This window comes from Pelmatolapia mariae, linkage group LG5, assembly GCF_036321145.2.
Source record: "Pelmatolapia mariae isolate MD_Pm_ZW linkage group LG5, Pm_UMD_F_2, whole genome shotgun sequence".
NCBI classification, from domain to species: domain Eukaryota; kingdom Metazoa; phylum Chordata; class Actinopteri; order Cichliformes; family Cichlidae; genus Pelmatolapia; species Pelmatolapia mariae.
In genome coordinates, this window is record NC_086231.1 from 16,976,573 (window position 1) to 16,993,342 (window position 16,770).

At 40.2% G+C, this 16,770-nt stretch overlaps 1 protein-coding gene across 4 annotated transcripts in view; it reads right to left on the reverse strand.

Moving 5' to 3' along the window:
• Positions 1–16,559, reverse strand: part of kaznb (kazrin, periplakin interacting protein b) — a 141,720-nt gene extending 125,161 nt beyond the window's left edge. For all 4 annotated transcript variants that reach the window (XM_063473924.1, XM_063473923.1, XM_063473927.1 and 1 more), the window contains exon 1: positions 16,477–16,559. In XM_063473924.1, the coding sequence (XP_063329994.1) occupies positions 16,477–16,552 (76 nt within the window). In that variant the 5' untranslated portion in view covers positions 16,553–16,559. The remainder of the gene's footprint in view (positions 1–16,476) is intronic.
• Between the last annotated feature and the right edge of the window lie 211 nt (positions 16,560–16,770).

Genomic DNA, 16,770 nt, shown 5'->3' on the forward strand with positions numbered 1-16,770 from the left:
CAATGTGCCTCTTCTAGTTGTACATCGGCTGGAAACTTCATACCCAAAATCACTCAAGCACATGTTGTTTTCAGCTGTGTAGGTGGAGAAAAATGGCATAAGAGACAGTCGCAGCAGCAGCAGCGGAGACACAGCAGCTGCAGAGAACAACAAAAGCACACTTTAAACCAATAAATCACTGCATCTGCATTGTGATTGTTGTTGGAGAAACTTTTCCCTCTTTGCAAGACAGGTCTCAATGTGAACCTCGTCAGTAATGTTTTGGTAGCTGAAAAAGTTCCCCAGCTGTGCCGCGAGTATCACAACACAATGCGGCAGGAGCTAGAAAGACACAGCACAAAATGGACCCGAGAAAGCAAGGTGAGTCACTTTGAAACTGCTGCTTTCAATAGAAAGTTTCCAAGCAAGAAAACAAGCTTAAGGAGAAACTTTGAAGATGCAACTGGCAGACAGAAGAGAAGAAACTCTTGCATTGGCTGAGATATGGAGGGGAAATCGGGATCCTCTCGTCTTTTTGCAGTCGGGGTAAACATTGCTTGTTAGAGCAGACCTGTGAGAGCTCAAACATGACATTTCAAAATCCAAAGCTGCACGCAGGAGTACTTTCGAAAAGCCGGAGCTACAGGCAGCACCAGTGACAAGGCTGCCTCCAATTAGGACTGTTTGTGAGAAAGTGTCTGAACCCGTCTCGCAGGGCAGATGAAAGTGGGTCAGAGCCACATATCTTTGTGGCGCTGCACAATGGCAGGTAGCACACACAACTCACCAACTTGAAGTACGACAGATGGGGATTAAATATCTGAACTCGGAATTTGCTCTTACATGGGGGTGACAGTTCTGAATCCATTATCGGTATCAGCCACTTTGATGCTCAAAATTCAATTTCAAAACAGGTTTCTATTAGGAGATGACTGTAGACTGCAGGTAATACTGCTATCATTCATTAACACGTTTCGGCGCACGTAAACAACTCGGAGAGTTCAAAGGCACATAAGCTCAACATTTTTACCAAGTTAGACATTCCTGTGTGGGGAAAACTGTTGCCAGCACATCTCGTGGGCTTTTTCACTTCCCTCTCACATCAAAAAACGTGTACGTTCTGCATATTCACATGGCCGCTGCTCGTGAGCTGGGAGAGGAGAGAGCTGAGCGCTGTTTAATGATGCTGAGCATGTCTCTTCAAGTGCACGTCTGTGGAGGACAGCTTTGACCGAAATGACATCAGAATTGTGGTGCAGAAAGCATTTGACATAATTGCCAATCCATAACTAGGAGGAAGCCTCTGATTTCTAATATGTGTTCAGCATCTCTGATCTTGCCTTTGTCCATAAGTTTGGTAGCAAGAAGAGGGACAAAGTAAGTGTTTATACAAACTGATCTTAAGCTATAAAGGTCACGTTAGGTTGCATTTTTGCATTTGCAAGTCCTGTTTTAAAATATCACTGCAGTGTTCATATTTACTGTCTTTGGTTTACATGTGCAGTTTTAGTTTTCTAGACATACTAGTACTGCGTAAATGTCTTGAGCCACCCCTCATTTCTTTATATTTTCCTTTCAAAGACCCAGACACGCCTACAGGTTTTTAAAGTGGTCTTGAGGAACAGTTCTCCATCCTTTCTGAAGGTCTTTCAGAGTTTTTCTTTGGACATTGGCTACTTTTTCACTCATTTTCAGTCCAGTACTTGTACCTCACTGTTTTCTGAAGAATGTTTTTGTTTAGCCACTTGACACTGACCTATGAATCATTCAAGCATAAAAAAGGCACCTAACAGCACCAGTATTGTGTCTACGTATAATTTTAATTTTAATTGTAATTTTGCACCAAAAAGGTGATTCCAAAGAGTTAATACTTGGCATATCTTTCCAATGTGTGCAGTGTGTCATTAAACATTTTGATTAAATGGAACAAGAGCACAAAAGAAGATGTGGCAAAACTGAAAAACTATCTACAGCACATGAACAGTATCTGAAAGAAACAGGGAAAAAAATCCAGGGAAGACCTGATGAAGGATCTGAGAGTTGCATCTGGCAGTGAATCCGTCTAGCGTTCACTGAAGCTTCATCAGACATGATCTCAGTTTAAGGGCGGCTGTCAAGAAGCCATTCTTAAGGAAGGAAAGCAGGGCTGAGGTACGCCCCATTACACAAGAACTCAACTGAAAGTCCGTGGCAACGGGTCTTATGGAGTGATGAATCCAAATTAGAAATTTTTTTTTTCAAATAGTTTTTTCATAGCATGAACACAGGAGGTACAACAGTGTGTTGTCAGCCAGTAGTGTTGCAGATCTTTAAAAATTGATGGACCTAAGAATGTAGAAAGGTACCATCAGTTTTAATACCATCTGGAAAGTGTCTGATTGGCAAGAGCTTCATTTTTCATCATGACAATATCCCAAATTCACTGCCAATGCAGTAAAAGCATACCTGGACATAAAAACACAAAATCGAATACTATCAGTCATGAATCGGCCTCACCAGAGCCCTGACTTCAACATAACTGAAGAAGAGCGGGATCATCAAAAAGGCATTCCAAAGAAGAACACTGTGCCTAATTCCTATTTTCCCAGCAAAATATGAAGGGTGACTAAAGACTTTTGCACAGGACTGTTTCCCCTTTGCATATGAATAAATATCTCAGAATTAAGAAAAAGTGCTATCAAGAATTGAACACCAAAGCTGCAACCACTAATCAAATAAGTAATTAGTCTATTGACAGCCTAACGTTCACATCTGAAATGGAGGCTATAAAAGTCACGGGATTGATTTTTGGTGGCTAACAAAGGTCAAAGGTGAAGCCAGTGGATTTTCCCCACTGGATGTCACAGTGGGTGAGGAATCACAGATGCACTGTGATACCACAAATGTTTATATGATCACACGTAATTTTTTTCATTTTTACCAGTGTTTTTTGAATGATTTACCTTCACTTCTCTGCATCAATCTGAGAGAGATACAAGTTAGAACGGACAGCTCTGCAGACTTATGCAGAAATCACCCAGGACCTTTATAAGAAGATTACGTGTCTTACGTGGCCAGCTAATGTAGCACAGGCCACATGTGTGACTCTTACAGACATTAAGACATATTATCCAGGGGCATGTGTAGAAAGCAGGCACTGAGCCTGATATCACTGTGGTGGCGGACACGGAGACGCACTACTCTACAAACGTACACACACTCTTCATTTCACAACCGTCATGTAAACTCTGTCCCGCAGTGTAATGGTGTTTCACAATGAGTATTTTCTAACTAAGAGCTGCTTATCGCGAGCTCTGGAAAAGTGAACCCGACTCCTTTCTTTGCGCCACACTTTGTAGACATCTTAAGAAACTGTTGGCATTGAAAATGCTGCTCCTTCCTAAATTGGTGGCAAATCACATGTACAGTGGAGCGTCTCAGCTCAGGAGAATATCGGATTAACAAGGCGTAGGCTCAAACAGTTCTTCTCATTAGTGTTTACAGTGTCAAAACATCACTGATCCCTCTGAAAGTTACCAAAAAGTGCTACTTTTTCTCAGCGGAGACGACAGAAACTAAAGCCTCTTTTTAGTAGAGAAAAGCTTCCAGATGTTGTATGTTTTAAATTTCTGATCACATGCAGGGAGCGAATCCAGTGAAAAGTGTCTTTAGCACAGATATACATGCAGTATGCAGTGTCACTCCCATCCTTTAATGGCGTGCCCTGCATGTTAAAGAGAGGAACCCGGGAGAATCGGCTATATTTCATCACCACAGGAGCGCCTGCACTAACTAGTGATGCATATTTATACAGACTCAGAGCACACCAGATTCTTCTTTTGGCCGACGGTGCTGTGAGTACCGAGGAGTGGGAAGCCTAAATGGAAAAGGGTAGTATTTGCTGAGACGACCCCTGCCTGTACTCGCAACCTTTTCTTCTGCATACTGTGTATTTGTAGATAGAGGTGGGTGGATCGCTCCATATATTGATAATATTGATACAAATGCTGGTAATGGTATCAATAATAGGATCAATGCCTGGTTTATAGCATCTAAGTTCAGTAAATAGCCCACTTATTTATTTTTATTTTATTTTATTTTTGGAAAAGAAAAAATATACCTGAAATGTACACTATAAAAAATACCTTAACATTTTTGTGTTAACTGTCACGTCTAGTTTATTTGTAGCATATAGCACTAACAGAAGCTGACCCAAAGTGCTTTAGAGACAGCCACATCTACACTAAAGGTATCCAAAATACCAAGTTTCAAAATACATGAAAAACTGAAAGCTGTGTTTTTATTGTGTTAAATTGTTATTGTTAAGTAAAAAGCACAATTGCAAATTGATGGTGGTGATGTCATGAATCATGACATGCTGGTCTCTCCTACATAAGCTGCCGTTATAGGTTAAAAGTATCAGTACTGGTAACGGTAACAATGACCCTGTATTTACTTACCATACCAGCTTTATTTATAAAGCACTTTAACATAAAACCAGGGTTCACAAAGTGCTGTACATATACAAATAGCTTAAGCAAAGTAAAATAAAGTAAAATAAATAACTAAATAAATAAAATAAAATAAAACATCTGAGTTTTAAACTCAGAAAGAGAAGAGCCCTGCCTAACGTGCAAGGGCAGATCATTCCACAAGTTTGGAGCAGCTACAGCAAAAGCACGATCACCTCTAAATTTAGACTTAGTTTAGTACTTGGTATCATTAGATGCCAAAATAGTCCACAGCAGTAATTGTAGGTCCCTCGGGGGGATTGATCAGGGCTCATCATAATTGCTTATGTCATGCGTCAAATTTGCATTTCTTAGGTTTCTCACACACATTTCCACTCATGCACATCCTACGCCGCTGATCTTACTGATTTGCACACATCATTAGTTTTGTATGTAAGTTTCCTTCATAAATTAAGCTGCTGAACAGTGTGCTCACCCTTTTGTTGTTGCCTTGTGACATTACTATCATTTGAAGCTGTATAATAAAATATGAAACATTTCCAGCTGGGTTTTTATATCTGCCAAAGTGGCACTTTTCTTAATCTACACCCCCCTTTTTTGTTTTGTTTTTTCCTTTTTGAAATATATACTTATATATACTTATAGGTTTTCCATGTGAGCATTGTGCTGTAGCTGCTGTTCCGTGCCACTGTGTCTCCTTCTCTTTCTGTTTCTTTGTCTTCTCTGTGGTGGATTATGACAAGATTATGAGACGAACACTGATGCTTTGGGAAGCAGCTCAGCGTTTGTGTAACTAAGGAAGGAGAGGGGAAAAGAGGCCAGATGTAGTGGTTGTGCTGAGGCAGATATGCACATTCAGCACTCAGGCAGAGAGCTCAGTGATGCAGAAACCACGGGAGGGACGTAAACGGCAAATCAGAAAATGCTCTCTAGGTGTACAAATATATTAATATCATTTTTCATCCGAGCAGTGCTGAGTGTTTTGTTGTTTTGTTTTTCTGTCCACCACTTGCGACTTCACTGTGTGTTTTTACCTTGTTTGGAACTTGAAAATCCATTTTGATGGATATGTGCAGCCACAACAGTTTAAAAAAAGAAGAAAAAGGATGCACACAGTAATCATACAGATGCCAAAATGAGCAGGATTAGCTTCTCTGTGAAATCCGCTGTTGTTCATATCTTAAACACTCTCCTGGCACTTCAGTGTGTGCACACAGGAGATCGAGCAGTGACAAATTTAGCCACTTTAAAGTGGTGGAGATGAGTGACTATTAAATCCAAGTGATGTGCTCGCTGAGCGCGCAGTATTCAGCTTATGTGCATCCACTTAAAATTTTGCAATAACCCCGCGTTTCCTGTGAGGGCGTGTATGTGTTTTTGCAAGAGAGCAACAGGGAGAGACAGAGCAGATTACGAAAAAGAGGGCAAGAAATGCATCAATTCAGAGTGTGAGAAATGACTAAAATCCTTACAGAATGAAACACTGTACAAACAGCAAAGCACTTTGTCCGGGAGACACATGGAAACACAGGGGTTTGTGGTATCGCAGGAATAAATTGGTTTTCTTGCTACAACCTGAAATAATAAAGCAACATCCAGGCTGGAACTACTTTTGCTCTGGAAAGTGAAGCACTACCTCCTTTCTGAAAGGCATATAAAAACCTGAGTTATACATAACGTTGTTTTGTTTTTTTTACTTTGGAAGTCAGTAATTGACAAAAAAAAAAGTTACCTGTTTGCAGCTTCTTCCCTCCATAATTTTTTACCAGTTTCTTCAGGCCTGAAATGGAAATCCACACCATAGTTTGTGGCTCACTATAGTTTTAAACATTTAAAAGGGGATTATTACAACATGAATTTGAGAGTTTTGATATATTTTTGCATGATTTGCATGTTCCTTCAGTGATATATTCTGGTGACTTGAGATTACCAAACTACACCACATTCGCGGTAGGGTATATACACATCAGATGTCATGAAAAAAAAATTAAAATGAGATACCGTCATTCATCCCCTGAGTTTATTGCATTTTTCCATCAACCTTACACAGGTTTTGTAGACGCATGACAATTAAATTACATTTTAAATTTGTCCACGTTTGTCATAATCATGGTGCCAGTCTAGGGTCAAGTGAAGAAGGCCTCAATCAAACAAGCCTAGAGACCGTCTGGCAACCACCAATCATAAGGAAAAGTCTGTATTCCCCATTTGGCTGTCAGTGGGTGGAAATAGGTTGTAATGAGGACTCTGCACCCAAAATCTCCTTATGATTGCTTTGGTTGCTGTTGTCCACAGTTAGCATGTAATGTGCAAACATGTCACTGGCCTGCTACTCTAGTGAAACTGTGCGCTACAACGTTTGTCTTCAGAGTAAAGGATGGGCATTTTCAAACATGTTGATTTCAACATTAAGGTGCTTCTGTGCAAACTGCAGGTTTCTGTGACAATCTAAGGAACCTCTTTGCAGCCAGATACCCAGAAACCACTGGCTAGGTAGTCAAGGAGTACACATTTTTTCTTCTTGTGACTGGTCGTTACATGTTTAGTATACAGACTTCAAATAAAGATGGATATGGCAACCATAACATCACGCGGTGGTTTGTGAAGTCCCACTGTGAAGGCTTAAGCTTTAGTTTAGTATAACTGAAAACCTCAAAACGCTACATGCTCATACATTGGCCTCTCATAACCCGAACTCCAAAGAAGTTGGTTTGCTGTGTAAAATGTAAATAACAACAGAATGTAATGAGTTGCAAATTTCAAAGACACATAAGAGAAAACATATGAAATGTTTAAACTGAGATATTTTACTATTTCATCAAAGATATTACCTCATTTTAACTACGGTGGCACCAACACATCTTAAAGAAGCTGGGACGAAGGGAACAAAAACTGGTAAAGTAAGTGATACTAAAAAGAATCAGCTGGAGAAACATTTTGCACCTAATTAGGTTCACTGGCAGCAGGTCAGTAACATGATTGGGCATAAAAAGAGCCTCTTAAGTAGACTTTTTTAGAAGTAAATGTAGGCAGAGGTGCATGCATGAACAAACTTGTGGAACAATTTCAGAATAATGTTCTTTAAACTAAAATTGAGATTAAATTAAAATGTCACAATATCACCAGAATGTGACGAAATCTCAGTGTGCAAGGGACAATATTGGATCAATCTGTGATCTTTAGATCCTCAGTGAGCAGTGGATTAAAAAAAGCATGATTTTGTTATGGAAATAACTGCATGGGCTCAGGAACACTTCCAGAAATCATTTTCTGTAAACACTGTGACATCTGTATACGCAAGTTAAAGCTCTTTCATGCAAAGAAGAAGCCACGTGTGAAGATGATCATGCCACTCTCTTCTATGGGTCAAAACTCATTTAAAATGAACTCAGGCAAACTGGAAAGCTGTTATGTGGTCAGACGAATTGAAGTTTGAATATTTTTTTAAAAACCTGGACCCCGGGTCCTGTGGACTAAAGAGGAGAGCAAGCAACCAGTTTGTTTTCAGCCTTCAGATCAAAAAGCTTCATCGCTGATGGTAGGGGGTGCATTAGTTTCTATGGAATTGGCAGCCTGCACATCTGGAAAGGCAACATCAGTGCTGAAAGTTGTATGAAGATTTTAGAGCGACATATGTTCCCATCAAGACGACATCTTTTTTAAGGAAAGCCTTGCATATTTTGGCAAGACAATGCTAAGCCACACACTGCATCTATTCCAACAGCGAGTCTGGGAGCTGAATTGGCCTTACACCAACCGAAAACATTTGGCCCATTATGAAAAGACAAACATAACAAAGAAGACTGGGACTGTTGAGAATCCTATATCAGACAAGAATGGCCAACATTTCCTCTCTCCCAAGTCCAGCAGCTGGTCTGCTCAATTCACAGACGTCTACAGCATGCTGTTCAAACAGGGGACGCCGCACAGCATTAGCATACCTGCTAAACATTAGCATCCTGTGTTGCTGCCAAGTACATACAGTACAACCTCAGAGGGCCTCAAGTATAGACTGATAATAAAAAGTAATAAAAGAATATAAAAGGTTGCTGGTTGTTGCATTACAGTAAGACTATGTGGCTCAGGAAAGTTCAGCATCTACTAATTACACCATCTTCAGCCAATGAGCAAACTCCCGCCACTCAAACATGTTGATATTCTCTAATTCCAGACAGGCTGATTGTCTGAACACACACTGCATTAAGTGAACAGCCATTGGATTATTGATCACCCTGAGGGCAAGTCTGCGAATACAGATGCATGTGATTCCTGCTCTCCCAAAGACCTAAGGAGCATTATGCAGATAAATTATGCACAACAGTGCAGTTCACAACATTGGACTACATATTTTAAACCTGGTTTGTAAAAATGAGTGAATCCCATCAACTAATAATTAACCTTTAATGAATTAGCAAGAGTGGCTGATCTGGAATGATCCAGCTCCTCTGGCCTGAGGCTCACTGTGATAGCAGATATACTGACCAAGAGATTAAGACACGTCCACTGGTCTCGGCTCTGCTGAGCTACTTAAATCCAATATAGGGATAAAAATAGGTAGGCAGATCTAAATTAGGCTTGTAATGACTCTGAGGAAGTGATTTTCAGTGCTGCTGGGGATATCCAGGGAGTTAAGTAGGATCAATAGAGTAAGTAAGAGTATATTAACAAGTGTGTAGGATGTATCACACAAATTTAGCAGCAGTGATTACATTGTTTGCATTGCTTAGGGTGTTTAATTTATCAGGAATATTAAAAATAAGGCAATTTTGTATTTATCTTATTGGATTTACTGTTAGTAGTTTGTAATGTATGGTCAATGATGAGCAAATCTGGAGTTTAGAGGAGGTCCCCTGACCTCTCTTAGCAAAGATAGGGGGATAAATCTCCACAATAGGAAGGATGAAGATATTCAGCTCTTGACATCTGTGGACCTACTCTGTGGACGACACTGCAGACGACCTTGCACTGTGGCTGTCCTCACATCACTTTGGTCCAGTGGAGCAGAAAGGTGACTGAAACCACTTCACTGTGTCAGGACACAACATTCTGGCAAGGAGCAGAGCCTGAGCTTGTGGGGATTTATGCAAACGTAGCAATAGCACTCGTGAGGCTTTTTCATTGCCGCAAGCAATTTGAAGGAAAAAAGTAGGACAAGAATTATTTCCAGAAAAGTTGAGTTGCTCTGTAATTTATTCATATTTAATTGAAAAAAAGTGAAGAGAACATAACAAATGTTGAAAATGTTGAAAATGAAAGGTTGTATTGGTTTTTTGAAAAATTTGTTCCCATTTCATGCAGGAAATATTGACAAAAAAGCTGGAACAAGGGCAGCAAAAGACTGGAAAAGTTGTGCAGTGCTTAAAAAACACCAAGTGGCCTAAACTCACACATAGTTTGCAAATAGTAAGACATTTTCAGAGGGTTATTTTCTAAATATAAAATTGCAATGAATTTGGAGATTTCAGCTTCTGCAGTTCATAATTTTATTAAAACATTTGGAAAATCCAGAGAAACTTCGGTGAGCAAGGCCAAAAACAAATATTGAATAGTCGTGATCGTCAATCCCTGAGGCAGCACTTCATTAAAAATCGACAAGACTGCAAAGCAGAAATCACTGCATGAGCTCGGGAACACGTTTCATAATTATTAAAAGTTCACTGCTTTATCTGCAAATGCATTACGCAAAAAACAAGTTCCAGAAAAGCTGTTACACTCTTTGGGACTGAGGTGAAGTGGAAAAACAGTACTGTGGTTTAATACATAAATCAAAATTCGGAATTATATCTGGAAAGAATGAAAGACACAGTCCTCCAGGCTAAAGAGGAAAGAACCATCCAGTGCATTGGTTTGCATGGTATGGATAACTTGCACATATATGAAGGCCCCAGTAATGCTCAAGAATATATAAGCTGGCACCACATACACGATATTGCCAAAAGTATTTTCTGCTATCACACGTAGTTGAAATTGAGTGACATCCTATTCCTAATCTATAGGAATATGATATATGATGTATTTATGTTCTTCCAGAAGCACATTTGTGATCAGACACTGATGTTGGACGAGAAGGCCTGGCTCTGTCGGGTTGAGGGTGAGGACTCTTCTTCCACCGCAAACTCACTCATCCATGTCCTTATAGTTCTTTCTTTGCGCACTGGTGCGCAGTCATTTTGGAACAAGAAGATACCATCCCCAAACCTTTCCCACAAAGTTGGGATCGTGAAATTGTCCAAAATGTCTTGGAAGCATAAGCATTAAGAGTTCCTGTCACTGGAACTAATTGGCTGACCCCAACTCCTGAAAAACAGCCCCACACCATAATTGCCCTCCACCAAACATTTGGTGAAATGCAGTCAAGCAAGTACCTCCTAGACCTCCTAGAAACCGCCAAACCCAGACTGGTCAAACTGGAAACCCCTTCCCTGAAGCTCTCTATGCACTGTTCTTGAGGCCTGTAGTGGCTGACTACAGAAAGTTTGCAACTCTGGCACTGAGCATCTTAGCATCTGCTGACCCTGCTCTGTGTCCTACCACTTCATGTCTGAATGGGTGTTATTCCCAATCACTTCCACTTTTTTATAATATCACTAACAGCTGACTACAGAATATTTAGTAGTGAGGAAGTTTCACGACTGGACTTGTTGCACAGTACCATGATGGGGTCCAATGAGCTCGTGAGAGCAAGCCAGCAGTCAGTAGAAGCAGATATATATATATATATATATATATATATATATATATATATATATATATATATATATATATATATATATATATATATACCTCCTATATACATTTGTGTGTGTGTGTGTGTGTGTGTTCCTGTCTAGCTATCTTTGTGAGGACCGAAATCTGCATTCTACTATACTTGTGAGAACCAGCAGTCACTTGTGAGGACACACAATCCGGTCCTCACATTTTTGAAGGCATTAAAAGGCATTTTTGAGGCTCAAAATGTGGTTTTAGTGCCAAGGTTACAATTAGGTTATGGTTAGGTTTAGGGTAAGGGTTAGGGTTAGGCATTCATTTTTAATGGTTAAGGTTAGGGTAAGGGGCTAGGAAAACCATTATGTCAATGAGGGTCCTCACTAAGATAGCTGAACGGGGTTGTGTGTGTGTGTGTGTGTGTGTGTGTGTGTGTGTGTGTGTGTGTGTGTGTGTGTGTGTGTGTGTGTGTGTGTGTGTGTAAGTAATACCATGACTGTGTAGTAAAACAGTCCACCTCTGATCACCCACTGAAAATATCTGGATATATCTGTATCAGATAGATATATATTCAGATAGAATATAAAAAAATACAACAAAGGTGGCCCTGAATTGTCTTGATGCATGTTCAGTCATGCAGGTAGGCACATCCCAGTGAGTTGAATCTGGTCATCAGGATGTAACATTTCAGTGGGAAAAACATTGCATCACTCATCCAAAGGAAGACTGAGAAAGTCACTTGGATGAGTGATGAAATCTTTCTACCGAAACATAACATCCCGATGACCAGAACTGACTTTCTGGGATGCTCCGAATTGTTAATTTACCAAAATCTTATATCACCCAAGAATGAAAATCTGTTTCACTTTCCAAACTAGGCTGACTGATTTCTTCAGTTCCCAAATGCAAAGGCATTTAACGGCGAGTGTTACTACAAGAAGAAATGATGCAACACGGTGGTAAACCTGCTCCTGTCATTTTTAAATGTCTTGTTGCTAATTCTATCGATTCAGAATCCACCTGTAGTTTTTCTAAAATAATAAAATGAGTTTCGATGTCGAAGGTTTATGTGCCATTTTCAGGCAAAAATGGGGTTTAAACGATTCGCCGATTGCTGCGTTATCTTTTTAATTCCCCACCATGTCCACAACTTTGGAAGCAATGTTGTAAAAGCAAAAATGGGGGAAAAAAAGAGAGTGAAGAGTCAACACAAAGAGGTTAAGAATGTAGTGAATAATGCATGCAACTCTGAGAAACAGAGGCTTCACTTGTCATTTATTCAGGGAAAAGTTAACGCTCTACCTAGAAGCACAAGTGGAAAAAATGCTGTTGGAACAAAAGGACAGACTTGCTGCAGTTTTACATGTTGTCTGCACTTCACACTTCTGCTGCTCTGCAGAGGAGGAGAGACTTTTATCTCATAATGACGCAAATTATAAAACACCTAATTTTACAATCCTGCTGTACTTGTATACTAACAGCTCTTGTTCGTCATCCAAAAAGTGTTTTCTCACAGGATGTCATTTTATCTTTTTTTTCTATGAAAAAAATCACTATGCATTTAGCCAAATCCAGCTCATTACAACAAAAGACAACAGCCTGGAACTGTGATTTGCATATCTGTTAGATTAGTCTCTCTTGTAATTATACCCACTCTGACAATTAACCCATTCATTGAAACACAATCAAGTAGAACTGGATAGTGGAAACACATCATACCAAACTCGTGAGACTTCTCATGGTCAAACAAAATGAGCTGAGTGAAACTGAGACAGGAAACAAAGAAAGAAGAAGAAAGAAGATATTTCTGGGTGTGTGTGGCGTCTGTTCAGGTCACAGTATTAAAATAACATCAACTAGAAAGAGAATATGGCTCACGCTATGAGAGAATAGCTGATTTTTGAGGTGAAAAGAAGCAATATAGCCTGTATAGCAGATGTTAAACATCGTCCTTTCTTCAAATATTTGTGCCTTTATTTAAGAAACTGAAAAAAACTAGTACATGATGAGAACACCCTGTGTAACATGTTGAGATGTAACCACAAATTTTTAGCAATGTTCAAGTAGGGATGTGTGAGAGCTGTTAAAAGTCTCTGCTTGCAGCAAAGGGAAAACCTATGGAAGCTTGTTATAAATGCTGACAACTTCGCACTCCACCCTTTCGTGTGTATAAGGCGACTTCTGACATCACAAAACCTGAAGCTTCAAAATGCCTGATGTCAAAGTGGCTACATCCATCTTTTGTAATATTTATGAAACTGCATGATATTTATCAGGAAAATGTGTTGCTATATCACTGCAATGTGCTTCTAATTGTTTCCAACCCCATAATTATTAATTGGCATCTTCAACTTTTCACTCTGAGCAAACTTTTGGTGATCGTCGCCACAGAGTTTAGTTTTAATTAAAATTGTCCACAAAAGTTGCTTCCAAAAAATTTTGCTTTACAGATTTCCGCATTTGATTTCCGTGATGAGGATGTAGGTAGCATTTCCCTCTCTGATGTTTGTGCATCAACCCTGCACAGTGGAATGATACAACGACGCTGCTGCGTCAGCTAAACCTTCGTACAGCTGCTTCACACTCACGGGTGGCTTCTACTTTCAGCCCAGCAGACGTGAAGTCTTCTTGTTCTTTCAAATCCACATTGTGACTTTCACATGCATTAATGGCACTTCAGGCAGTGGAAATTGCAGGCTGGAGGCACTTTGATATCTTTTTATAGCCTTTATAGCCAGTGGCCACCGAGAAGCTGCATTTTTATATGGAAAGGTTGCTGAGCGTTTCCGGCCTTTTCAGGTTTACAGAGTCAGAGAATTTATGAGCTCTTATCTCAAAATATCTAATGCCAAATCTTGACCTGCCTTATGAATCTTAATGATTCAAAGTTTTAAGATGCTCAAAAAGTTAACACTATCCCTGCAAATGATGAAATATCCCATCAATCAGTGTTTCCACATTGTGTGATAGTGTTAAAAATCTGAATTTCTTGTCTTTCTTTATATATTCATAGTGAAGTGGTTTACACATTCAACTAGCAAGTCACAGATCCCCGTTAAATCCTGGGAGGTGACACAAATCCCTTTGGGGTTGCGTCAGGAAGGGCATCGGGCATAAGAAAAATAATAATCTGCCAAAACAAACAGGTGGCGCTACCTGCTGTGGCAGACCTTTGTTAATAAGCAGATAAAAGTAACTATTCACGAAGAGGTCTTGAATGATTAGTAATTCACGAGTCACTTGTAAATTGTTAATAGTGAAGTAATATTTGAAAAAAAAAAGGACATCAAAAACATTTCATCTTTTTAGATCTTTGCATGCCAGCCAGTGTATGCAAAGGCTTTGGCAGATTACATGCTGATAAGTTGACTTTATACATGCTGCATGATAACAAGGCTAAGATCCACCGCCATGTGCTACAACACAATATAATCTGCTGCTTTTTATAATTCAATTTTTCCACTGTGTATTCTGATGATGGAAAGAAATACTGAATTTTATTGTGAAGGTTTGGCTTGCCTTGCTGTCATCCATGATCCAATGTGATAAGACTCTTCAGCACTGACACACCCTCTCCTTGTTTACATCCTTTTATACTGAGATGCCCTCCAGATAATCTACTGATTCAGGGCTACGAAGCATTTGTATTCTGCATACATTTGCATTCTGCATACACATGTAGCTGTCATTATATGTTGGACTTATCCGGCGTTTTGTGCACACTGTTTGCACACTAATCCAGTGCATTCTCTGCTTGCCATAAAAACCTGAAACCAGAGAGACGACCAGCAGCTCAGCAGCTCTTAAAGCCACTCATTTAGTGAAGAAGCTTTCAGCATCGTGCCCGTCTGAAGCAAAATATTAATCAAAACCCTGCAACCCCTTCACCAGTAATATGCTCTTATCAACGCAAGCCCGTGGATGCATTCAAACAAATTGCATTATTTATAAAAGAGTGCTCTCGTGTAAAGACAACTACAATTCACTGCACCGCATCTGCATATTTATCTTCCCAAATAACTCCATGATTCAAAAATCCCAGCAGATGAACTCCTGCAACACAGCCTTACTAAGTAACACGTGTCAAGAAGCATGAATTTTACAGCACAGGGAAATGACTGATGTGTTTCCATTATTAGCTCCACTAAGTGCTGTCTTAGCTGCGCTCGTGTTAATAACACTTGCTTTGAAACTCTAATCAGACGCCCCTCTCTGCAGGTGGCAACGACGAGAAACAAAGGCATTTAAAATTGATGTGACAAACCCAATACGTAGGATAAAGGCACATCTGTTTTGAAATCCGCCCGGGCTCTCCTCATTATCCTTCATAACACCGTGTGAAGAATCGCTATGCATTTAAGGCCGAGCAAAGGCATCAAAGGCGTTGACTAAGTTCTCGCTGCATGACTCCATGAGGAGAAATACCAGGCCAGTTATGGGAGGATGCAGCTGACACTTTGATTGTGGAGACAAGTCAATCTCTGCTCTATTTTTCCTCTTGGGGGAAATATGTATTCTGACCATGTGCGTTACATAATAAGATATCACTTGAGCATGCTTTATATGCAGCGCTCCAAGGTTGTGTTCAGTGTGTCTGCACCCCTGAAAATCTTGATAGATTCCCTTTTTAATAATTTAGCTATCAGTCTGAACTATGAGAGCTCCTCAAATAGTGTCTCACCCTGACAAATTCAGTTTCAATCATATTGTGAATAACACTGTGCTGCAAAGTATGCATCCAGATCTGCTACTTAAGACTGCAGAAATTACTAAAAACATACAGAAATATTAGCCAGCACACCTGGTCTGTAAAGAAAGCTGTCAGTTTCCAGTTTCTCTTTGTGTTCAAGTACCTCTAAAGCGCTCTTTTAGCAAAGTGTAACTCCCAACACAGCTGAGCCACAGTCCCAGGTTAATCCCGCGTGCTGTCCAAAAAGCTTTTCAAGCCACCTCCTTATAACACAGTGCTGCACAAGTTAATCCTGCTGCTCAGAAACTTGGGCAGCACCACAATGACAGTCACACAGTTTGTCAAAGATGAAAAAAAGGGAAAAATATAAGATTGCTTCTTTCCTTTAACATCACCGTAACGTGTGAAAACCCAGTTTTGTTTTCCTGTCATCTCTTTGAAAACTCTCTGCTTTGTGCAAGATTTAAGGCGTGATAATGCAATCTCATTGATGCGCCTCCAAGGGTCAGATGAATTAAAACAGCAGTAAGACTCAGGATGCGATCATGTGGAATTGCTGAGGGTGGAGATCAGTTACGCTGACATGTAAGGCATGCATGTGATTAAAGATTTATTTTGGGGGGGGGGGGATATGGAGAGAGTGAAACTCACTGGCTTGCATGAGCTGTCCCTGGCGTCCAAACACCTGGGAGAAAGTGGCATGGCTGCAGGTGAGGGTGTCCTCCATGGCTGTCCCACTGGCACACGCTGCTGAGGAGAAAGAGAGTGGGGGGAGAGAATGGGGAAAGGGAAGGTCAGCATCACTGCGTCACATTCAGATGGGAAAAAGAAGGAAAGCGAATGAAGAGAACAAGAGACAAGGGCTTGCCTTCAGTTGGAGCAGCTGCTGACTGATCTCTGGTGGTGACTGCTCTTCTCTGGACCCGTCCTGTGTTGTTGCTGCTG